The sequence below is a fragment of the Dermacentor andersoni genome, chromosome 1 (assembly GCF_023375885.2).
Source record: "Dermacentor andersoni chromosome 1, qqDerAnde1_hic_scaffold, whole genome shotgun sequence".
NCBI lineage: Eukaryota > Metazoa > Arthropoda > Arachnida > Ixodida > Ixodidae > Dermacentor > Dermacentor andersoni.
Window position 1 is genome coordinate 219,871,028 of NC_092814.1, and position 26,411 is coordinate 219,897,438.

The window sequence follows — 26,411 nt, forward strand, 5'->3', positions numbered from 1 at the left end:
TCATGAGAAAAATTGTAAAGCAACATGAAAAACTCCCAATACAACTTTTTCTTGCTCAAAGCGTGCTACATAAAATTACTTTGCGAGCGTAAAAGAAGTCTGCGAGGACACGTAAAATTGTCGCGCGATTGGCCACTAGAGGTACATTTGCGCGATTATTTCACGCTCGGAAATACACTTTTATGTAGCACGTATTGAGCAACAAAAAGCTGTATCGGGAGTTCTTCATGTCGCTCTACAGTTTTCTCATTGGCACTTTTCATCTAATTACAATATTTGAGAAAGATCAATCAATTAAGACTAATTCTGTAATTAGGCGCAATGCAAGAAATTAGCTGAGTATCTCCAATCCACAGCAAACAACATTACCTTGATTCTGTCAGGGTACGTGGCATTCACATATTTTAAGATCTTGTTGCATGATAGGTGGCACACCCTGCATAAGGCACGTTGTGCATTCCTTAAAGAGGAAATTGAACCTAAACAGTTTCAGACAGGCCAAATGACCCAGCTGTCTTCATGATTGCAAGCCCTCTGTGTCCAACATGTGCCACGCACAGTACGCTCCGCTGTTAAAGGCCAACTGCATTGAAATTTCACTTTGGCTAAATTGGTTACAAACGAGTGAGTATAAAGGGTGTTTCAGCGAACTCTCAAAAAATTTTTAAAAACTGCCTGTGGCAGATAGTACAATTATAGTCCGTGAGCCGGTCTACTCGAAGAGGTGGACTACCTGCAAAAAAAATGACGCATAATCAATTAATTAACGAAAAGTTCCCAAATTAAGCTTTTAACTAATTGCCTTAAGGCACATATTACAACTTACAAATTCTAGCCGGGGAGTTCGCAAGGCGGATCCACTTGGAACGAATTTTCAGGATGGCACCGGTTTCGAGATTTTAATTCCCGAACTTTGCGGAGAAGTGGATTGGCATTCCAGTCGCTTTTGTGCTTCAATGCATAAAACGATGTTTTGTTAAGAAAGTAAGTGGAACGAGAGTTCATTTTTGCCGCAAGTTTCACGGCGCATATCTCGTAAATGGTGTCATCCACATAATTCTTTTCAAGTGGGTATGCCTTGCAGTCTCACCGGCTAGATGTTGTAAATTGCATTATGTGCCATAAGGTAATTAATTAAAAACATGAATTTTTTGTTAATTAGTCGATTACGCATTTAAATTTTTCGTGCAAGTGATGTTCGCCTCTTTGAGTAGGCCAGCTCATGGACTAGAATTGTGCTATCTGCCGCAGGTAAGTTAAAATTTTTTTTAAAGTGTTCGGTGAAACGCGCTGACATGCTGCTGAAGCAATCTTGGCAAAGCCACAGTAATGGTAATTGTTTACTTTTCTTATTGGTAGCCTCTAAACAGCACCTAAGCAGACGACCCGTGCACCTGGTAGTTGGCGGCTACACCTTGTGCCCCAGCTAACGTTAGCCAAGCTGTTCAACGAAAAAAAAAGATGGGTTTGCAGATCTGCCGACCGAACACCCTTAATTCATAAAATCAAATTTTGCACCGCGTTTCCTTCATCTTTCTTTTTTCGTTGAACATCTTGGCCAATGTTAGCTGGGACACCCTATATATGACGTAAGTCCCAGCACGTTGACTCCGAAATTCTTCAGCGCGCCGCGACCTCGCCTTATCTCGGAGGTCATGCCGAGGTGCCGCGCTGTCTAGGTCATGCGTCACTTCCGGTGATCGGTAATGGAGGGTTTTTTTTTTCGCTCCTGTATAAAAAGCGTCTATTTTTGCGAGCTTGTCGTGACGCTTCAACTCGTGTTTCGAAACGTAACATTTTGCACGGCGGTTTCTCTATTTGCACTATCCAAAATTTGGCTTTTCACGCGGTCTAAATTTTTTTTTCTTTGTAGGTGACTTATATGGGGGGAGTAAGCCTTAGATCGGGGGCTAAACAATTAAATTGTGGCGTTTTACGCGCCAAAACCACGATCTGATTATGAAGCACGCCGTAGTGGGGGACTCCGGAAATTTCGAGCCCCTGGGGCCCGGCGTAAGAAGTAGCTTAGGTGAGAAGGCGCCGTCACAGGGCGCGCCACGGTAAAGCTCTGCTTCTAGGGAGCGCCAATAGATGGCGCGAGAAACTGACGCCCTTTTGGCTTTGCTTTCCGCACGCCCCGTCACTGCGCCCCGCTCATGGTGTTAGAAGCACTTTGCTCAAGGCATTGAAATTTTCCGTTTCAACACAGCACTTTCAACGACTTTCGAACGGTTTGTACTTACTGTGAGGTCTGGGCATTTGAACAATGTTAATAATGAGTGGCACGGTGCCGACAAAGTCTCACACCCAAATTGCAATCCACGTGCAGTATGAAACAAACCAGGCGGAGGAATGGGTACCGCCGTGTTGTCGTTTCGCTGGAGATTGCATATAGCTTACTTTTTCTTAATAACGTAAGCCGAGGCCTCAGCAATACGATGGCATCAACGTGATCCCCCAAATTGCAGTTCACATGCAGTATGAAACAAATCAGGCAGATGAATGATTGCCGGTTTGTGGTTCAGTTTTGGTGGAGGCTGCATATAAATATATATTGCCTTATTGAAGTAAGGCCTGAGCAATACGGTGGTATTAACATGATGTTATGGGACTTTGGAACAGCTACTGGTGTGATCGCGCGGGCTGTCGCAATCGCGTGGATACAGACTGACAACGTTTTTTTAATGACGCATGTAATATTTTAATTAACTTTATTTCACATCACTTGTTCAAAAGCCTCAGTCGTATCTGTTTGCTATTCCCCGCATATTTAGCACAAGATCACATCAACACGTGCTTTTTTCTTCTCAGTTATTGATTGAATTTTAGAATTTTAAGTAAAAAAGCGATAACAGAAGAAGTCACAATATGTTCGATGAAAGCACATGGAATGCATAAAAGCAAGAAATTTCATGGTCAGTTCATTGAAGAGGTCGTGTTTACACAAGCTTTGACATTGTGCGCAAGTCGTGGCTCTTTCTTGCACCATGCTTGTTCTTCAATTGCCTGCAGTATACTGACGCATGCGTAGGCATACATAGTAATGCAGCAACTTCACCAGCATTTCTTCTTTGTGCGTATTGCAAGGAAACGTGAAGTGGAAATTGTCCAGCACAGCATTAGTAGCTTTGTCGTATGCATCCCTGTGACCTGTATACTTTGCGAACTTTTCCTCAGTGTATTTGAAGAAGTCAAAGAGGTGCATATTTGGATGCGTGAGCCAGCCCCTGGTTTTGCAGTTCACGAGATCGGCTTCGGACACATTTGCGAGACCTTTTTTTCCCTCAAGAGCATCCTTGCAAATGGAGCAGGTTGTTCCATTGCGATTTTTTCTTGACACGAACCCTGTAACATAGTAGACAATGCAGTCTACTACAGCTGCGTCTGCGTCAGGCTCGTCTAAATCGAAAACGTCGTCACACTCCCAGCTTCCTTCACCGATGAGCCCGTCAAGCCTTTGCTTCAATTCATGCAACTTTCCTGCACGTTGTGTTGCTGACCCCTTATATATCTCTCTGATATCAGCCAAAGTCACAACGGCGGCTTGCCTTTTATCAGGCACCGTACAATTCCCAAACTTTGGCGGTTTTACCAAAGAATACAAGCTCAGCATGCGGTACAGCTGTAGGAACGTGGGGAACGTTGGGTGCTCATTCTGACCACCAGCTTGCCTGATTATGCAAAGAAACGCTCCAGTGGGTCTTGATTCATCTTCGCTGTCAATACATACTTGAAGCCGCAGTCCTTCAGCAGGTAAATTGACAGTTCGCGGACAGATTTCAGTGTCACGCGTAGGCCTTCGGCGGTTGACTGCGTCAAAAAAAGGTCCTTGTGGATTTCACCGCTCACGACCTGTTGCTCCCACGAGTCCAGCCATTCGGATGCAGATTCTAGAACACAAATCCTTGCATTCCAGTTTTAAGCCTTCTGCGGGGAACCGCAGGTTTAAAGCGTCAAACAGATCATTTAAAAAAAGCGTGAACTCGACCGTCGGCTCAACATTAGTTAAACGAGGCGCGCCTCTCTTTGCGTAGAAAAGAATTCCTTTAGCCACGGAGTTGCTAAATATCTGAGTGGCAATCTTTACCCGCATCCTCAGCATCTTGGAGGGGTTTACGTGATTGTATGTTATTTTGTGGCACACCTCCAGCTCTGCTTCGTTCTTGCCGTCCGCAACGAACAGAGCATCGTAACAGGACCACCTTATCAGTTTTCCGTCTTTTTTCAGAACTTTCTTATCCAGAAGCCTGTTTCTGACGCACTTGAAGAGATGAGGAGTGTCGGACAGTACATACACTTTTCTAGAGCTGTCCAATGGGTGCTCAAAGGAATTACGGACTTCACCTAGTGCACCAGTGATGCCGAGATGCTTCCACATCGCGCGGTTGGTGGATGCACCATCACACGCTACTCCGTCGACAAACACTCCGGCTTTTTCCAGGTGTACGATGCACTGTATCAGGAGATGAGAAAGCAGCGTCCCCTTAGTTGGTCCTTTAGATGCAAACACGGATACTGGCTGTAAGTAGGCTTCACAGAACGGAGCAAAAGCGAAGACGAGGCCATGATCTGCCATTTGATTACTTTGATTATTTTGCTCTCCATGATCAACAAGGCCGGTGTGTGTCATTGCCTGCGAGTTGACAGCCATTTATTTCCTTACTTGAATTTCGTCCAGGATCAGGATTCCCCTCCGCTGGAACATGGTCTTTGCGGCAACCTTTATCTTGAGGGCTTTGAAGAAGTTTTCATCAAATCCACACTTCTGACCAAGCATGCTTATATATTTTCTCACTCTGGTCACGCACGGCAAAGGCAATATGTCATTGTTGCGAAAAAAAAGAGTACGTGACCGGGTTTCGTATGTGCAGCAAAAGGCATAACAAAATCCAATCGTCTGTATACCGTCTGCTTGTTTTTGATGCACACCTAGCCGCTGATATACACTCTTGTAACAAAAGCAGCTGTGGTGGCAGTATATCAAGTCCCGTCAGCTTCTCACTGAGTTCTCGCTCCTGCAAATCTGTTAGCTGCTGCATCGCCGCTTGCAACTGTCCCGATAGCAGCTTGTTGCGCTTTGCCAGTCGTGTTCGTGACCGCTGAAGTGCTGACCTTGCAGGTCGCAAAGCAGAAAGCTCCTGTTGCTGGGCAGGCGCCACCGACAACCTGAGACGCTTGAAAGGTATTTCCTGCTTGGCTCGCGCAGCTCGGCGATCAGCGTGGATCCTAAGGGTGTCAGCAAGGCCAGAACACAACACGACAGATTACACCTTGAGGCCTTACCAAGAGGCATTTGTTGTGTCTCCAGGTCTTTTGAGAGTCCACAAAATCACATTCAGGGGATACATCAGGGAAGTCTTCTAAACTTGGCGCTCCCCTGCACACATCTGTGCTGTCTATAACTTTCAACATGGATTCAACTTCAAGGCTTGACGTGGCGAAGGGACATACCCCCCTGCAGTAGAGTATATCAACTTGTCTAAGATGCAGACTTGGACTGTCACGTCACTTTTGATATGGAGTGCCTTCCTGTTGAACAGTACCGACGACCCATCGCTTGTGCTATGCGCCACCGTAGCGTCAATAAACACGACGTCCCACACTCCTGCTACGTCGATGAGATGTGCTGCCCATGAAGGCTGTGGTAGGCTAATGCAAGATACTGCACTGAAAAGCCGTTCGAACAATGAATGAGATGAGTCATTCTCACTGGACTTTGCGCCCCAAGTGGTATCGTCAGAAGACGTTTCCATGGTGTCTGCTGGAGAAACATCTATGTTGCTCGCTGACGTCGGCACGCTGCTTTTGTCACTGCTCGGGTTACTCACAGAAGCAGCCGCGGGAAGCCCTCGCCGTCTCACTTGCTTTCGAGGGCTTTTAATCTTCCTGGAGAGGTAGCTTGGTGCACCTTCGAAAATTGACGGTACAGCGTCTTTTGAAAGGCCCGCTCTTCTTGTTCCAGACATCAGGATATGACCGTCAATTTCCGCAGACCATGTCTTCAGGATAAAATGAGATGCGAAATGTTTTTCACAAACTCGATCCGTCCTTTGGCGTACGCGGTCTTTACGAGGTATAGCTTGTCTCCACGCTTCAAGTCTTGCTTCTTCGTTTGGCGGCTTGAAAAGCGAGCACTTTTTTTCGCAAGACTTGTAACCACTGTTGCAAAACGGTACGAAACACTTTCCAATTATGCAGGCTCATGAAACAGTTCGAAGGATGAGACGTACCTGACAGGCAAGTGAAGAATGCGTTGACAAAACACGGTGCGCAGAAAACACGTGGCGACGACACAGCGGCAACCGGTCAGTGATCTCGGCCCACGCTATTTATGCGGACGACATTACTATCTGGTCGACAAGGGGTTCCGACGGGGCCATCCAGAACCGACTGCAGCAAGCAGTCGACACAGTTTCCGGGTACGCGAGAAAATGCGGCTTAAGATGTGCTCCGAAAAAGTCGGAGCTCATAATCATTCGCCCCCGCAGCCGTTCCTCTACTCCCCCTATCACTGTGCACGTGGATGGCATACCCATACCACAGGTAAATTGTGCTCGCATCCTCGGCCTACACGTCCAAGCGGATGGCAGGTCTAACTATACTGTTGCCCTTCTATCCAGACAGATTGAGCAAATTCTGGCCATGATCCGGAGGGTCTCCAACAGGCGCTCAGGCTTTCGAGAAGAGGACCTGCAGCACTTGGTGGAGGCATGCGTGATCAGCGGGCTTACATACCATCTCCCATTTCAGCGGTTGACCCAAGCGCAACAACTTCGCATAGACGCAATTATTCGAAAAGCGACGAAGCTGGCCCATGGCCCCCCGAACTATACTTCCACATGCCGTCTCCTTAACTTAGGTACACATAACACACTAGGCGAGCTGCTAGGGGCACATTGGGTCAGCCAGCGCCAGCGCCTCCTACTCACTCCTACTGGCCGCCATCTTCTCATACTGCTAGGATACTCTGTCCCACCCCTTGAGTCTCAAACCCGTCCAACGATCTTGTCGTCAGCGATACGCCAAGCACTAAGTATTCATCCATTGCCACGTAATATGCACCCCGAGCATCACAAAGGACGGCGCAAAGCCCGTGTACGATACCTTGGCCGCGTGCTTGCAAACATTCCGGAAACACATACTTTATACACGGACACATCACGCACTCAAGAGGGCTATACCTCGGTAGTTTTGGATGGCACCGAATCCCCGAGAGACTCTGCTGCAATGCGCGGAGCAAATGCCGCTTACGGAGAAATTCTCGGTGTTGCTCTTGCAATTAGATACGCCATCCGTGTTCCTGAGGAAGTGTATATATTGACGGACTCGCAACAGACATGCCGGGCGTTCCTATCAGGACATGGCATCCCGAGAGCGGCGCTCCAAATTCTCAAACAGATCCCGCAAAATCTACCAACCACATCTCCCCGCATCCACTTACTCTGGACCCCTGGTCATACCTCGCTGCCGGGTAACGAACGCGCACATGCGGTTGCCCGAGAAATTTCCCTCCGGGCGGCTCGGCATGGTGAGGCCGCTGGTTCAGGGTGGGGGGATCCCTTGCTCCTTTACAAAGACATCCTACGTCATTATACACGCATTCGTCGCACCCACACCGCACCACCGCAGTCCTCGCGAGAGGAAGCAGTGGCATTACGCCAGTTACAAACCTCAACTTTTCCAAATCTTGTCTCTCAATAAATTCTACCCACACTGTTATGCAGATCGTTGCCCTGGCTGTGGCAGCTCGCTCACAATCTTCCACGTCACGATTGAGTGCACTGCAAACCTCTTTCCTCCCTTGCCAACTCTCCTTCACGCCCTACGCAACAAAGAGCTGTGGGACGATGCCCTCCGCGACGGACCTCCCGAGGTCCTCCGAGCTGTGATACAACGGGCTCGAAACATCACCGGAATCATCTTAGGGACCCTGGACTGAGGGTTCCTCCCACACTGCTCTAGCCGTTCAAATATTAATAATAAAGATGTTTTACTCTCTCTCTCTCTCTCGGCGCGCGCGAAGTGGATGCAGCGGGCGCTAGAGTTACTGTATATGCTACCACAGGCTACCTTTGGTAGCATATATAGTAACTCTAGCGGGCGCTAGAGTCACTGGAAAAAATTTTTTCCAGTGACTCTAGCGGGCGCTAGTTTCCAGCGCCCTCTCTTGACACATGGAGAAAGGAGAACTCCATGCCTTCCCTCCGCTTAGCGCGCAGCCCGCGCCGCTCAGTCACCTAAGCTACTTGTTACACCGTGTCCTGGGGTTCTTTAACGTGCACCTAAATCTAATTACACGGGTGTTTTCGCATTTCGCCCCCGTCGAAATGCGGCCGCCGTGGCCGGGATTCGATCCCGCGACCTCATGCTCAGCAGCCCAATGCCATAGCCACAAGCAACCACAGCGGGTATATCGGGAGCTCCTAACTAAATACATGGAAACTGAGAAATCATTGTTCTCGACCACTACACCGAATTTGATGAAGCTTGTTTCATTTAAAAGTGAAAGTTAGAATCTAGTGACTGTAGGAAGCGAATTCTTTACTTATCTGTAGGCCATCGATATCTCCTCAGAAGTTATTGAAAAGCACAAAATTTAAAATTTAATATATATAAAGGTTATAAAAAAAGATATCACAATAAAGAGATATCAGAAATATAAAAAGAGGTATCACAATTATGCACACTGTACCTAATGGTACATCTAAAGCTGACTAAATTGATGGGCATGACTATCAAATATGCCACTAATTTCTGAGCAGGACTTTCGCTAAAGCCTCGTAAACATTGTAACAATTCTACGCAATCTGTAAATTCATAAATAAATTTTTTCCACTTTAGATAATATAGCAGATGCAGTTTGCAGAACTGCGATATTTGTTTTGCAGAGTTATAGATTTGTGAACTTAGTGCTTCAAACTTTTTCAAACATACCAACGTTCGATAGCTTTTATATAAAAAAAAATGCAGGCTTTAAATAGATACTCTGCTTCTTAGAGTCACTAGAACATGGTTTTATTTCTCAAGTGCAACAAATATTATTCAAATTGGTCTGTCATTTGTTCATAAAAGCGTTTCTGCGTTTTACATGCGTTTGAACAGGGAGATCGCTGTTGGCCTCATGCTAAAGCTTTTTCTTAAAGGAAACACTCATTTATTATCTGGCTACCAATTGCAGCTGAATTATAAGGTGAATACGTGCAGACTATTCTTTAATGCATATACGCCAGCCTAATTGCGTCCTACGGCTATTCTTTTCCCTCGAATAAAATACAAGTGTTTCACTTGCATTAGCTTCATGACCAGCTAGGTGTTCGCTTTAGAGAGGACAGTACTGTACGTGAGTAAAGATGGTTAGTAAAGTAAAGATGGCAGGTAAAGAGGGAAATAAATTAACAAAATAAACTGAACGCCTCAAACGCTTTCACGGGCAACTTTCTGTAGCATAATTCTGAAAACGGAGTATGTCGCGCTCAAAAAAAAAAAAAAGAAGAAAAAAAAGAAGAGAAAAACTGGCACTAATGGTTTGCTTAAATTTTCTCTCCGTAAACATTGCCAAGAATCACTGGAATCCTGGACTGGTCTACTTAAAAACCAATTTCTCCAGATTATGGACTTTAAAAGTAGCGCCGAGTTGTTACCCGTCCCCTCCGCCTTAATTTCGGGAACATAAACCCCGAAAATGAGAGGCCTTAAATAGAATCATAGCATACATGATGAATGTACGTGTATACACTCTCAACAGTATATAGGCTTGCCGAAGGCGGAAGATTTGCATCAAGGGTATAGATCTACCTACAGTACTAAGCAGTGCACTGTATATGGCACAATAACAAGGGCAAGATTCAGATCATGCTTAACACGTTCAAATGTAAAGTGGAATGAGCGGTGCAACACACTGTCGCCAGACACCCAAGTTAGGTCGCAACGTTTGTGATTACGCCTGCTGAGAGCAGCGCTTCGCGTTTTCGGTGGGCTTGTAAGCAATGGGTCACCGTGGCGGCGGGTGAGAGGCACCGGCCGTTGAAAGTCCAAATGATATATCTGGCAGTGATATAGGCAGTGGGAAGTGCGCGGCAAGCTACACCGATTGTGCAGCATAGATGCGCCCTGTCTGGCCTACCACATTGTTAACGCTCTGTAAGTCTCTGTTCCCAGCCTACACGCAACTCTTGGAAGTTGTTCTAGTTCACAGGCAGCGGCAACTTCATTCCTGCCTTGCAGTCGCCCATCACCTCCTGCATGCGCGAGCAGACTGAACGCAAAACTCACGTACATTGAGGACGGGCATGTTGGACAATGCCATGTGGTTGCTGTCGTGTATAATGGTGACGTTGAACCTCGACTTGAAGTTGGGCTCGTCGAAGCACGGGAAAGCCCGCCGCGCGTACGTGGGCTGGAACTTGGAGGTTGCGAGAAACCTGCAAGGGCAAACAGAAGACGCAGTTCACTTCTCCAGTCCGTATTTTGCTTTTCGCGGGCAATGCATCTCAAGAGTGCACATTATAGCGATTTACGAAAACGAGCGATTCATCGGAAATTACGAACGTCTGCACGCGGCCCTTCTCGCTCGCACAGTTTATTTCCACCAAGAGAACATTCATCACTCGTCAAAGAGAAGGAAGAATTCGCTGAAAAAACGAGGAACGGGGATAACGAGTAACCTCGATAACTGACAGCTGTCGGTCTTGCAGCTGTGCGAACGTTACTAACCCCCCCTTCATTTTGTGATATTCAGACATGCAGGTTTGACTTGAACTCTGCCGACAGCGTCGGCGGATAAGCTTTTGAGAAGCAGCATCAAGTGGATTGCTTGCAAAAAAGAAAAAAAAATAATAATGCTGCATTCGAATTAATACATTGTTACATAAACGAGAGGTTAGTAAAAAAAATCGAAATTGCGTGTTTGAAATCAATGTTAACTGTTACGTACCATGCCTGAGTTACATAGAAAATGATTCAGCACGGACACGGCCAAAGGCGAGTGAAATGTGTTTAACCAAAAGTCCTAAATCAGTTCACAAATCGTAGCTGCAGTATTCTTCGTTCGTACGTAACGCCGTTTCTTTACTCGCCGTGACACCCATTTGTGCAGGTGGCACGCAGCAAAGAGCTGAAGTCAGAAGACTGTCGACACAATCTGAGAAACAATATCCTAGGAGAAAATAAGATCCCGGACAAGAAAACTAAAAGTTGTTACTGATGTGACCCGTGACTCAGTTCAGCATCTACCACGTGGACGCTTCGTCGTGCGCTTTGGTATGTCTGAACTGAACCACATCGTCCGAAGTTCCTGATGGCTTCAGAACGCGGAATGTTTATGAATACAGTGGGAACGGAACTCAAGAACGAAGAAATAAGAAAATAGAGAAGCGGCAAAAACGTGGCACGATTTGTGCTGTTGCCTTCCGCATTTTCCCGTTGCCTTGGTAGTTTGCCGTCACTGCCAGCGTTCCCGCGCAAGCGCTAACGAGCGACCAAAGGCGGCGTGGAAGCTCTGCAGTGAGGCCGGTTTCACGTCCACGGGCGTCATTGTCAGCGTGACGCGAGGACGGAGGTCCGGGGGAGCGGCAAATAAGCCAAATAGGTCAGCAGTTTTCAGACAGAGCGCATAGTCGTCCGGTGCTCTTTTTTCTCCTCTGCCGTTCAGTGAGGGCGACGGGCCACAGGGGCAGCCATTTCTCACGCATATGTATGAGGCCGAGGGAACGAGCAGGCCGGCTCTCATGCGCTGTTCAGGACAGTCGCGAGCGGAACCGTTAGGCAAGCTTCTCAGCACAACCGTATACGTCATTCGCCAAATCATTCATCAACTCGAGTATTTTCCATGTACGCCATGTGCATGAGCAAATCAAGCTTGGTGCCTCCGAGTGCGGCTTCAGCTCCGCATTATTAATAGACGAGTACCAGCAACTGTTCCGGAAGCATCCCATCTCTCCATCGGCAAGAAACGAGAAGCGGATTGTGTTTCCCGTGGGTATTCAGCCGAATATGCATTGTGAAAACATGAAGTAGCTGAACGCACACCTGTGTTGTCTTCGTTGTTCTCGCCAGTACAAGATTGTGGCATTTAGGCAAACAAAAACTGGGCTCGTATTCATGAAAAAAGCTATTACGCTACAATTTTTCGCAAGAGCGAATACCAACCTATCATGATGCTGGACATATTATTAGCGAATTCGGCAAGCCAATGGCCCAGAGCACTTACGAATGAAAAGCTTTGTGAATTCGACCCCAGAAATATGCATATTTATGGAAACGATTGCAAACGAAGAGCCAGAAAATAAGATTAGTGTCCTGAAACAACTAATCTAACTTATTGGAGAGATTAGCCCCTACCTATTCTGTCGAACATTGCACCTCCCAGAATATTAAAAAAGAAATAACTGAAGAAAAGCGTAGTGCTTACTCAGGGCGTGCATTCACAAAAATTTGTTTTGCGTAAATACCATCTGCCATCTTGAATGTTCATTGAATGCTGGAAAAAATATTTGTAATGGTTGGGGGGGAGCGTTGTTGCTTCTGATGCTGCTGTTATGCTTTTATGCCATGGCTAGCGTATGCCCTCACTGATGAATTAGCCGAGAAAAGGGCCAAGAATGATGCACAGTTAAAAGCAATACGTTTATTTATGCCTGATCCTCCTGCCTCCCCTCTACGCCACCCCACCCTTCTCCACACACGCACACGCACACGCACACGCACACGCACACGCACACGCACACGCACACGCACACAACTAATCGCCTACCGTGCCTTTCAGCGCCAACCGACAAAGAGATGACGCAGCACGTATTCCGTATCGGCTACGCAGGAGACCGCGTCAGAGAGGTCGGAGGCGGCGGAATCTTCCGACAATTTTAGATCTCCGTGCTGGTGTCACGATCGGATTTCGTTAGTGTGCCGCGAGGTACCGGCCAATTTTAGAGCTTCGTTGCCGGGGCTGACTCCTCTGGCAGAAACGTGAAGGTACTGACGGCGCTTTGCTTGAAGTGCTTGGGCAGGTCCTTCGCCCGACTACACCTCGTGGCGAGAGAACCACGGGATCCTTGCCACCAAACAGTGCTAGATATTTACAGCGGAGCAAGACCGCCGGACCATGGCTAAAGTCGAATTGCACACCTTTCCTATCTTTTCTGTATTTAGATATATCGGGTGTCCCACGTAACTTGAGCCAAACTTTAAAGGTATGCAACTGCAGAACGAAGGTAATGTGTTGCATTCCGCCTAATTACATAATCAATAAGCTCATCAAATATTCTAATTAGATGAGACGTGTCAATGAGAAAATTGTTGAGCCACATGAAAAATTCCCGATACAGCTTTCTGTTGCTCAATACGTACTGCATAAATGTGTTTTTCCAAGCATGAAAGGAGCCCGCGAATACACCAAAAAACTGCCGCGCGACTGGCCGTTCGAGGTAGCGTATATTCGCGGGCTTGTTTCATGCTTGGAAAAACAATTTTATGTAGCACGTATCGAGCAACAGAAAGCTGTATCGGGAGTTTGGCATGTTGCTCTACAATTTTCTCATTGACACTTTTCACATAATTACAATATTTGAGAATTTGATTAATTAATTAAGTCTAATTCTGTAATTAGGCGGAATGCAAAAAATTTGCTGAGTATCTCCAAGCCACGGCAAACAACATTACCTTGGCTCTGCTCAGCTATGTGGCATTTGCATATTTTTAAAGTTTGGCTCAAGTTACGTGGCACACCCTATATGTCTATGTGCTTTGCTCGCACGGATGCTACGGGCCCCGTTGCGTTTGTCTGCGAAAAGCTCGTCGACATGAGCGCATATTTCGTTATAAATTTTTTTCACTCTTACGGAAGGGAGCGCATCGATCCAAATGGTATAAATAAGTGCCAATTAACCAAACTACCACGTTTTAACGATATAAACGTAAATCATATACTCATAAAAATGGTATTACGACTATTTCCCATCGCCAAGTCTGCGCGCTTTGGTAAAATAAGTAGGGCTAACAAAGGTTGCTCAATAAAGCGCGTGGAGATTCTATACGTGGAGCGTCGTTCTCGTGATAATTATCTGCGATATCAACGAGCTGATGCGCACGTTGCTGCGACATGATCACAACATCAATGACTTTCGCAGTGAGTGGTGATCCACTTCCTCCGTGTAAGCTCACATGAGCGACTGCTTTTCGCCAGTCATAAGGTTGAGGTCATCTGCCATAATTGCGGTTCGTTATCCACGGTCTGTTCGCCAGCTGCCATTTGTTATAGGTCTTGATATGATGCAGCGCGAGTCCTTATATGAGCAGTTAACAAGATCCGACTATGCTTATCATTGGCTTCGACTTACACTGTCACAGAGTCCAAACTCGGAGCGCCACAGCACGGGCCGAAAGACGCGACGATATCGTAGTTGATTCACAGGCTGTGTCCTCGCTATATTCAGCTGAATCTGAGCAGCCAAGCGCTTGTTCATCTTCGCAGCGAGTTTTCAAAACATGTCGAAGATACTGGCAAGAGAAAGCCGCCAGACTTCTTGAAGACAGAAAAAGAAACAGACAGAAATTTGAACAATTAATGTTTTGCATAAGTGTTCATTATTCCAGGCAAAAAAACTCATAAATTTCAGTTACCGTGAACGCAAGCTCAGGATGAAAAGTGAGTGCGTTTGCTGCAAGCAAGCACTCTATATATGGTACTTTACGTGACTAAATTGAGTGGAGCATGCTCTAGTCAACTCTACATCCTTTCTAACAAGTTTGAAGCTTATAGTTTTTGATGATCCAGCAGATGTGTATGGCCTGACATATCAGTCGCGCCGCAGGAAGCCACATGTAACTTATATAGCACAGAAGCCGTATTACTGACTTCATGGTTTGTTGCATATAAAGCGCTAGAGAGCACAAATGAGCGGTGTTCTCTAATCAGAATGCATCCCACGCGACAGGTGCATTCGAGACTTCTTCGGGACCATAAAGCCTTATATCGGAGTCCCTTAACGATCCAGTGACGTGGGAGAGCTGAGATCGTCGTCCTTAGGACACCTTTCGCCCCCTCCGCGGCAAAAAGAAATATGAGAAAAAATAAACAAACATCTTCCTAAAGGACGAGCGTCTCCTGTTAGCCAAGCTATATCGACGGGCAGACACACAAAAAAAGACAAAAAAAAGACAAGAATGAAGATCACTCCTGTGCACCCGCGATCACATGTACGCACGGCTCGTACGAGCTCGCGTGACCATTGCCAAACATGACAATTCCTCCAAGCAGTCACGTCCCTTCGACGATTCAGAATGCCACGCAAGTTCCATTCCGCGTACCGCGCTCAGAGACGCGCTGAACGTGTCTCGGGTGGAAAATGCTTTCGAACAACATCGCAGGCCTTATGGCGGCGCGGACTGCTATAGCGTTCAGTGCGCCGCGCATTCGACGCCGCTGCTCGCACGTATGCCGCTTGGCCTCAGTGACGGCTCTCATTAGGAAACCGGCATTCGACGTGCGAGGCAGAAATAAAAGCGCGACTTTTTTTTTTATTTATTTAACATACTGTTAGTCCCACTGGGACTGTTACAGGAGTGGATTTATCAGCAAGATACAGGAATACAGTGCAGTACAGTAATACGCCAGTTACACATCAAGCGGGCAATAATACAAACAGTATACAGTATAGTAATAGTAATATGCCAGTTACGCACCGAGTGGGCAACAACACAAAATCAATACAGTCTGAACGTGATCATCAGGTCTGGATTGTTGTCAAGACTGACAAGGCAGCGAGCTCAGCGAACTTTTTCAAGGAATCCTGCGCAGTTATAGATTTATCTAGGCCGTTCCATTCTCTTATGGCTCGAGGGAAAAGGGAAAAGTAATATGTGTTGTTAGCACAAGAGTATTCATTAATCGTAAAGTCATGCTTGTGACGTGTTTCTCTAGAACGATTAAAACTAATGTAAGTAGCGGGATCCATGTTAAATGCGTTATGAATTAATTGATAAAGAAACTTGAGCCTATGGAGCGTGACGCGGCTTGACAAGGTGTCTAGGCTTGCGTTGGAAAGCAGCTCTGTGGGAGAATCAGTGCGCCGATATCTATGGTAGATAAAACGAACAGCTTTTCGTTGAACTGATTCGAGCATGTGTACATCTTTTTGCATATATGGAAACCAGACGACGTTTGCATATTCCAAGATTGGACGGATAAGGACTTTATATGCGAGTAACTTGGTATCTGAAGTCGCAAAGCGCAAGGTGCGCTTAAGGAAGTATAAATTGTTCATTGCTTTTTTGGTAATGTTTTGTACTTGGGTTTTAGAGCTGAGATTATCCGAAATAATCACACCAAGGTATTTCTTTTCAGTTACTGTTCTGAGAACGCTGTTGCCAGTACCGTAAGGGAAATTAAGTTTTGTTTTCTTATTTGTGACAGACATCACTACAGTTTTTTCCATGTTGATTGCCATTTGCCATGTATTGCACCACTTTATGACGTTGCCGAAAGCTGTGTTTAACCTAATTTGGTCTGCATGAGTGTTTATTTTTTGGTACAGCACGCAGTCATCCGCAAAGAGACGCACCTTCACATCAACGTGGTATGTTATGTCGTTTATGTATAATATGAACAAAAATGGTGCTAGCACAGAGCCCTGCGGCACGCCAGAAATGACCGGAACGATATCAGAAGCATGGTCATTGTATTGCAGATATTGTCGGCGTTCCGATAAGTAGCTGGCTATCCACCTCGTAACGGGACCATCGCCAAGTATTTTGTTTAGTTTGAAATTCAGTTTAGCATGTGCCACGCGATCAAAAGCCTTTGAGTAATCAAGGAAAATTATATCAGTTTGACTTTGATGATTGATTCCCTCTGCGAGGTCATGAAAGATTTCTGCCAGTTGGGTAACAGTGGACAACCCTGCTCTGAAGCCATGCTGGTTTTGGTGAATGATGTTTTTAGTCTCAGTATGTTCTTTAAGAAATTTTAACAAGATGTGCTCAAGAATTTTACAACAGGTACATGTGAGGGATATAGGCCGGTAATTGGACGGGGACGTTACGTCGCCTGATTTGTGAATAGGCACAATTTTTGCTACCTTCCATTCAGCGGGCAGACAGCTGTCCTGAAGTGACTTAGAAAATATGAGGTAGAGATATTCACTGATTGGTTCGGCATAGCGCCTAAGAAAGCAGTTTGGAATTCCGTCAGGACCACAACTCTTTCTTTCATCTAGGTTCAACAACAGAGAAAGAATCCCAGGTACACTTATGGCCGGAGCGCCAGAAAGTTGTGTAGACTCATTACTATAGCACGCTAATGTTCCTAAAACACCGTTATCGGCGGTGAATATCGACTGGAAGTAATTGTTAAATGAGTCAGCTTGCTGCTTTCCACGTGTAGGCGAGCTAGCAGCAACATTCTTTCTGTTTAAATACCTCCAGAACTTGGCCGGCGAATTTTTAATGAAGTTGTTAAGTGTATTGCCACAAAATTGTTTCCTAGCTTCGCGTACTTTATTCTTTAATTGTTTTGTTAGTGAAATTATGTTTACCTTTAGTTCTGAGTTTGGTCGTTGCCCATTTCGTTGCCTTAACCTATTAATTTTCCGTTTCATGTGGATTATTTCTCGAGTAATCCACGGATTGTGCTTGCATGTTACCTTCTTTTTCAAAGGGATAAAATTTGTGATGCAATGCATCACGTGTTCTTTAAATTGTACCCACAAGGCGTCAACAGTTACGGTACTCTGAACATACAAATCATAAAAATCATTAAATTCATGCATAAGATACGTCATAACAGCCGCGTCGTTCGCTCTGTTAAATGCGCGCACATATTTCGTCGGACCGCGCTGGCGACCCAAGTTTGGCAAGAACAGCGTACACAGTACCGTTTCATGGTCAGAAATTCCTTTTGACACTTCAACTTTACAATCATCTATTCTGAAGTAGTTACTAACAAACACCAAGTCTAGTATAGAATTGGATGATCCTTGCTCACGAGTAGGCTCTCTAACAATTTGTACAAGTTCTAAAGTGAATAGGATACGATACATGGCCTTACTTGTTGCATCAGTTGAGCTTAAAGTATTCCAGTTAACTAGCGGACAATTAAAGTCGCCCGCTAATATGATCACAGAGCCATAGACATATTTATACATGTAATCAAACAGAAGATCCAAATACACAGTTTCAGCATTTGGTGGCCTGTAGACCGCGCCCACATTAACAGATTTACATTTCAAATGAACTTTGCACCAGACGGCTTCTACACCAGGAATGTCAGGCATTTGCGTAAAGGGTAGATCACGTTTTAAGACCAAGGCCACTCCCCCACCCCTAGATTCCCTGTCTTTGCGAATGATGACATAGCCCGGGGGAACGATTTCATGATCTCGAACGCCAGAGTGCAGCCAAGTCTCAGTGATCACAACAATATCTGGATTAAAGGCGAGAAGGGTAGCTTCCAAGTGGTCAATCTTATTTAGAAGGCTGCGCGCGTTTATATTTAATAGGGTTATCGGTAGCTGCGTGTTCTCTTTGATGGATTGCTCGCATTTCCGTTTTTTTCTATTTTCTTCTCACTTTTTTTGTTTATTTCGACCAAGTCGTTTATTTCCTCATCCCATTTGAAAAGCTGGCCATTGATGCTTACTTTGTCGTGCATAAAGAAGACCTTCTCCTTTCTGTCACGGTTTGTTTTAGTTGCGTCCCATAGTTTCTTTCTGATTTCCCTGAGAGGACGTGAAAAGTCTTCGCTGATAGAATATCCTGAATTTTTTAGTTTTGAGCAGCATTTGAAGATCTTCACCTTATCACGATAGTCCAAAAGTTTCAACATGACTGGCCTGTTTGTTGTTCTGTCACTTCGCATTCGCCCCAGACGATGAATCCTTTCAATGCCTTCGACTTCAATATGTAGTATATCCTGAAAGATGTGTCTAGTTACAGACCCACGGAGACTTTCAGTGGATTCACCCTCTTCTTCATCCAACCCATAGATGATGAGGTTCGACCTACGACTTCTATTTTCCAGTTCGTCAACCTTTCTTGCCAGAAAGGACACATTCTCTTCAAGTGCAGCTATTTTTTCATTGCTCTCAGTCACTTGTTTCTCAAGCATTCCGATCTTTTCCAGTTTTTTGTCGATTGCATTAAGCTTTTGGTTAGCCGCTGCTTTACCTTTCTTTATTTCTTGGATATCTTTCGCAATAGACTTCAGCTGTTCTGCAATGGTCACATCATCTGGGCCCGGATTTGTTTCAACGTCCCCGCTAAGTAGTAGAAGAGTTTGAAAAAGAGCATGCATCGAGTACACAAGATCGATCAAGGGCCGTGGGCACGGCAGCAGGAGCAGACAGACGTTGTTACTACAGTAAACTTTTCCATAGCGTTTTCTTACCTGCAGAAGGTATAGAAACGGGTTGGTCTGCATAGTAGCACCGCTGCCGCGCCCACTGGCCTGTTGCAGGTTGTATTTATAGCATGGCAGTATGACGTCGACGATGATCCGCTTTCCGTTTCCGATGTTGATAGCGTGGCTCCTGGTGGCACCGCAATGCTGATGTCAAGCAGGGCTTTATCATTCTGGCTCCCAGTTGTAGATCCGAAGATAGGCGGCAGCAGATCCAGCGTAGAAATGTTCGCTGTCGGTCCCGATGGCACAAGCAGCAAACTGAGCGAAACCTGCAGAAGGTATAGAAACGGGTTGGTCTGCATAGTAGCACCGCTGCCGCGCCCACTGGTTGACGGCCTGTTGCAGGTTGTATTTATAGCATGGCAGTATGACGTCGACGATGATCCGCTTTCCGTTTCCGATGTTGATAGCGTGGCTCCTGGTGGCACCGCAATGCTGATGTCAAGCAGGGCTTTATCATTCTGGCTCCCAGTTGTAGATCCGAAGATAGGCGGCAGCAGATCCAGCGTAGAAATGTTCGCTGTCGGTCCCGATGGCACAAGCAGCAAACTGAGCGAAACCTGCAGAAGGTATAGAAACGGGTTGGTCTGCATAGTAGCACCGCTGCCGCGCCCACTGGCTTAAGGACGCACAAGGCCGCCCGATACGAAGGGTACTTCATTGACACAACGAACAGCCACAGCCTCATCTCATTTGTATACGCTGCTCGCCTTTGCCGAGAGAGGGCGTCGCTTTTTTGCAGCGATAGCACGACGCGCCTTTTTGTGGGTTCTGCGCTGTGGTTGTTCAATGGTTAACAGAGAGTGGACAGAAAAAGCTCCGCCGTGTTGCTAACCGCACCGGAAGAACATAAAATAAAAGAAGGAGAAGAAGAAGAAGGAGAAGAAAGCAAGCCTTTGCCGTGTTTGCAGATTAAGCCAGCCATAGAGTTTCTCTCGCATTGATGTAGCTTCTGTTGCTGGACTAGGCTCCCCTCGCGACGCTGGGACAGGATAAGTGCATTGCAGTCTTACGCTCTTTAAGAAAATCGTGGAGAAGTCCCTGATTTATGCACGATGCTCTGAATGCGTAATTGCCATCTGGTAATTTCGGAGCCATGTATGAGGGTCACTTTGCTAAATTATTCTCAGCCATTAGGCAGTCATTATACCTTTCATCCGGTGCTTCTTCCCACAGACAGTCATTTGGTGTGCAAGCTTGCTTTCTGTTCTTTTTTTTTTTTTTTCCTCATTCTAAATAGTTCAGTCATGAATGGCACGCAGTTGCGGGCATAATGATCAGATTAATGACTGAGACATCTAGTCATATAAGTAAAGGATAATTTACTGCTCGCTAGTACTTGTTTCCTTGTCACATGTTGAGTCATCATAGTCAGTATGAACGTATTTTCATCTTTTTCTTCTTTGGGACGCGATGTAAAATCAAGAAATGACCACGGTGAATTTCGCAGCATATTGAAGTAACGGTCTGGGATTTTCCTGTTAAGAAAACAAGCCTCCCGTTTAACAAACTTCAGTCCTCCAAATAAATAGATGGTATTATTAGTTCCTAAGATACCAGCCGCGGGGTGGCTCAGTGGATATACATTTCTTGAAGCGCACAACGAAGGTGCGGGTTCGATTTCCGACCTCGAGGAGTGTTTAGTGCCGGACTATTTAGTGCAGGGTCAGGCGTGGATCAGATCTGGGGAGGTATACTGCAAGTGTCCACCTAGTGGACATCTCCATTTTCTGATTTCTGGACTGGGGGTGCGCGTCAGTAGGAGCCAGGCGCCCCCAGCCAATCAGCACTTCAGCAGCAGACGAAATGGACATGTCCACTAGGTGGACACTTGCAGCATACAACCCCTCCCCCCCTCCCCTCTCCGGTGTCGTAGTCCCCGAAGATAGTATACTATCGGGTTCCCCTATAAACGTGACGACTCAAGAGAGCGTCGTTTGCTATGGAACAATAAGGTCGTTCGTATAAACGGCGACTCCGAAAACTTCTAAAGCAATAGTTTGGTTCTTTATACAGTTTCGCCTTCTCGATTTAGAAACGATTTGTAACGGTACGAACACGTGCGTTAGACGCTATTACATGTCGGTTTCAAAAAAGAGCATTTATTGGGGCAAGCTTTTACCATTTTACGTGTGTGTATGTGCATGTTTGTGCGTGTGCGCGCGCGTATATGTGTGAAGTTTACTTACCGTAGTATTTCCCGCAAAGAAAAAAAAAAGAAAAGAAAGATATAGCAATATCTTCTGTATTGCTTTAACAGTTAAAAAATGAATGTAAAATACCTGAGTTCGTCAAGGGTTTCAACCAGAATTCCAGCGGATTATCAACTCAAACAAGAAAATAAGAAGAAGAAAAAAAATGAGTACCGGATGTTCACACCATGAATTACGAAGTTATATACATCACCTGAAAGCGAGGAATTAATATACTGTTAGTAATATAGATGAAAAGCCATATCACATTATTGAAGACATGGTTTATGCACCATCGGCACAACAGTCGTCTCAGTCGATTATAGTTAAAGCTGCATACATAAGCGGGAATTCAAAGAACGAATTCAGTAATAGCGCTCGTACATGAAAGCTCTTACTATTCCCAATTAAACTAAGAAATAAAGGTAGCAGGGAAGAATGCCGAGGAAGTGAGAACAATATATGGTAACAAAAGGCGCGCGCTGAAGTCGACATTCCTCGCCACGGCAAAGGAGTTGTCATCGCAAAACCCGACAACAAGAAAACGCCTGGGCCGGCAGTGACCCGAGGCTCCTTTCGTTGCAATCAACAGACAAGTAAGCGCCCGTGCCTGGCGAGGTCGTTCTGACGCCTTTTTCGCCGAACACACGTCAATTACAGCTGCAGCGATAGCTTTTCAGTGTTACGCTATACACCCAGCCCACAATGGTGTATTCCATTCTGGAAAGAGCAGTTACAAGACCACTCGATCGCAGCACTCGTTTTGCAATAACACAACGAGTTGCCATTCTTGCCACACAATACGAGCGGAGTGTTTAAGACACGCATATTTACTTCGCATCTCGTTGTGATTACATAAAACTATCGCTCGCTTCACGGTGCGATTTGAGCATTGTTTCGGGCGCGCAGGAAAGAGCTTGTCCTTGGACAGCGAATCAGACAGAATGGCGGAAGAGCCGAGGTGAAAGCACGGAAAGCGTTGGAGGGTCGGTAAACACAGCGGAGGAAACGTGCAGACAAAACGACGTTAACGATGTTATCAGGAACAGGTGGCTCCAAGTGGGAGAAATCGGCGCGAAACAAATCTCTTCCAGGATGTTGTGACCTTCCCTCAATGCCTCGACGATGGTTACGGCCATCGATTTTGGACGACGAGTGCAGAAACGGACGAGGAGTATCAGACCCATGCGTTCCGGAAAACGGCTTCATGCGTTGAACTACTTCTATTTTCAACATTGACTACGGTATAGGTTATACAGTGGGTGCCCGATCGTGCAGTCGCGGTAAACAAGATCGTAGAGTCGTAGAAAATTTATTGTTTTGTAGGGCTTTCGTATTCCCGGCTAGTTTTGCCGCATAAACAGCGCTGTCTCAGAGGACCAAGAGTCTCCAAGAAATTACTGCTTCTCCTGTAAGGTGAACAAAGTAGGCTCCCCACGACAGCCACTTTGCAATAAAGATGCCTCAGCGAACTGTTTCATTGCTGATTTCTTGGGGAGATTACAGTCACTTCGCGGTCGAGCTGCACGCATATACATTTCAGATGTGCCGGAAAACAAGCCCTGGCTTGATGAGGTGCATGCGTAACCGTATAAACCTATGGTTATTTCACCGATGTTTGAAGTAATGTCGATGGTTCTCGATTATTAGCAAAGGTATTTGTTCAGACGGCGAAGTCGCTGCAGGCCATGCACAGTCCTATACTAAAATTTAAATACATTCTAGGGTTTTGCGCGTCAAAACAGCGATATGATTATGAGGCACGCCGTAGAGGGCGACTCCGAATTAATTTTGACCACCTGGGGTTCTTTAACGTGCTCCCAACGCAAGGTAAACGGGCGTTTTTGCATTTCGTCCTCAGCAGTCCTATACTGCGCAGCTATTTGAAACGAAGTTTTCTTCGGCTCTTCCCCGGGGTTTGGCGTTCGTCGTCTTTTCCTCGCCGGAAATATTTGTGGATATATCTAGACAAGTCGGGCCACTGTACATTTACCGACCGCTGTATTGCAGGGTAGCCTACTTGAGCCACTGTATACGTGTCTGGATAGACAACTTGATACTGGCTGCTGTCTGGCCTTAGTAGACAATTTGGGTCACAGGGCATAATGTCATTGGGTACACGTGCCCATTCTCGGCCAATCCCATAGAAGGATGTGCCAGTGCGACACAATGGGTACAGAAGCCTTAAACGCAGCCAGATACGTGCCGCATACTTCTCTGTGCCCTCCATACACCACTCATCAACATCTTTCCCCTCAGCAAGCATGTCATGCATCGTCCTCGTGACTGTTAACAGCTCTACAGGCGACAAGGCTGCTCTCGTGTCATCCGCTTCTGCTGCTACTTTGATAACTCAAACAAGTTTCGCGTTTATTTATATTCCAACATCGCGTTGGACCTGCGAGGCTTTCTGCAGTCTTGCGTGCTGAGTAACCGAGAGTTGCACTGCAGCACTGCGACCTACCAGCGTTCGCATCCAGGTACGCACGGGGAAACATATTTGAGCAAAACGGTTTATTTTTATTTTTTGATCTTCTGTGACACCTTTTCTGTTTTCACCCTGCAGCTAGAAAAACTATATTAGCGCCCGTTGCAGTTTTACTGAACTCCGGATGGGTCAACACTATACATGCGAGCGGCACAGACGTACATACATATTTGTTAGTGAAAACGTCAACGAGTATATGTCCCTTCTTTGCAAACATTATGGCATAAGTGGTGCTACCACTAACCTACCCTTGAAAGGCAAAAGCTTGCACTCAGAGAATCTTGCGTAGAGTGTAGGTTTGAGCGAACGCATGTCGAAAAGCTGGGTATTGCGTTGATAAGACCATTCATTACACCCCAGGAGTGTCTCAGTCTAAGTAAACATTCCGAAGGCTTGCCGAACTCTCCCTTTACCACTTTCTCCTCTCTCCCTTCCACACACAGAAGAACGGCGGCGGAATAATTGACAGAATCAGTCGCAATATCCAGACTACGCCTCGCATAGGACTAGCGTACATACGTCGGCTACACTGCTCACAAAGAGATCCTGCAATTTGTTTCAGCTGAACGAGTTGACCAAAACTAGCTCGCGCCCCAGCAGCCGGATGCATGCATTCCAAGCTACGTGCATCTCTGCTCTTTCGCAAAGGTGCCCGGATTCGAAAGCACAGCTACTTGCATTCGTGGCCTTACGTTCGCCCGTCGCCACGCAAGGGAGCGGCACACGCGTCATGCATTATTGCGAGCACCCCCATAAAAACAAAATGCAGCAGTGCCTCACGCTTAGTCTTTCAGTAACATGAAACTGCGCCGCCGCGTCTTTAAGTGCACGGCGTGATCGTTGTGCCGCAGCAGCTGCACAATCGCAAGACGGCCGCGCTATCGGAAGCCGGTGCGAGACCGTGCGTAGTATAGGCGTCCGCCGCGGCGCGCGCGATGTAGGGCGGCCCGAGACGGCGTCGTCGAGTGCGCTCGGCTGGCCCCAGTTCGTTGGCCCACTTCGACCGGTCTCTGCACGAGCCGATTTGCAAATTGCGGTATCGCTTCGGGAATCACGACGTGGCGGCGCAATGGCGAAGCGTGTCAGCGTGAGAGCTGGGTGTCTCTCTCGCCTTCTCCAGCCCGAACGTGTTTGACGCCCATTGTCGCCGCGCAGCCTGCATTGACACACCAGCCGTTTCTGGAAGCGCGGCAGAAGATAGGTCGCACGTACGCACGCACACAGGTTTATTTATTTATTTATTTATTTATTTATTTATTTATTTATTTATTTATTTATTTATTTATTTATTTATACATCCCAGGTTCCAATAGGAGCATTGAGTGATGGAGAGGAAGTACAATAAAATTACACGAAGCATAAACAGTAACAAGGGAACGTTATAAATGACTATAAAAAATCTATACATTACTGAACGCACAACTTTACACGAAGTGAGAGTACAAATTCTCGCTGATTGTTTCACGGTTAGTGGGGAAACAAGGCTGTCAGGAAGATCACTTCAGAGTGCAATGGCTTGTGGCAACGCTGAGGAATTAAAAGCTTTGTTTCTACCAAATATTCGCATGAGGCTGAGATGATCATCAACACGCCTAGAAGTACGCAGTGGGGTTACAAGAAGCAATCGGCATTGTGTTGTGCCGTGAATGTATTGGTGTATCAGACATATCAAAGCGATTGTTCTACGGGTTGCGTAATGTTTGGAGGGATAAGTCCACTTTAATTCGAAAGACACTGGAATGTCGGTCGTAGTTGGATGAAATGAATCTCGCGGCTCTGCTTTTGTACTGCTTCTAACACTGAAATGAGGTAATTTTGATGAAGTGACCAGACTGACGAGGAGAACTGAAGCTGCGCACGAACGAAGGTTACATGAGTTAATCTCCGTGTGCTAGTCGGCGAGTGGCTAAGGCTTCGACGTAAATAACGTAGTGTTTGGGATGCCTTAGCGCATATGCTCATGGTATGGGTTTTTCACGAAAGATTAGACGCGAGATTTAAGCCCAAGTACTTATATGACTGCGCCCGAGCCACTGAAAGATTGTTTATTGAGTACAGGAAAAGTTAGAATTTGCCTGTTTACGAGAAAATGAGACTATTTTGCACTTTGACGAGTTGAGGGTCATTAGCCAATTACAACATCCTGAACAGAAGGAAGATTAGGTTAAGATCGTTGATGATCGGCTGATGTGGTCATCACGACTTTTAATAGCTGTATATATAACGCAATCGTCGGCAAATAGTCGCATGCATTCACTTGTTATAGTCTGAAAGCACGCATTTACTGCGTCCACGGCGCACACATGCCCATTACCAATATGTTGCAGGAGTCGACAGC

The 26,411-nt window shown here is 46.1% G+C and overlaps 1 protein-coding gene across 1 annotated transcript in view; it reads right to left on the reverse strand.

Annotated features, from left to right (window-relative positions):
- LOC126547919 (glutamyl aminopeptidase-like) overlaps positions 1–11,227 on the reverse strand; it is a 67,806-nt gene extending 56,579 nt beyond the window's left edge. The window contains exon 1 of the mRNA XM_050195973.2: positions 10,277–11,227. Within this exon, the coding sequence (XP_050051930.2) occupies positions 10,277–10,306 (30 nt within the window). The 5' untranslated portion in view covers positions 10,307–11,227. The remainder of the gene's footprint in view (positions 1–10,276) is intronic.
- Positions 11,228–26,411: the final 15,184 nt, after the last annotated feature.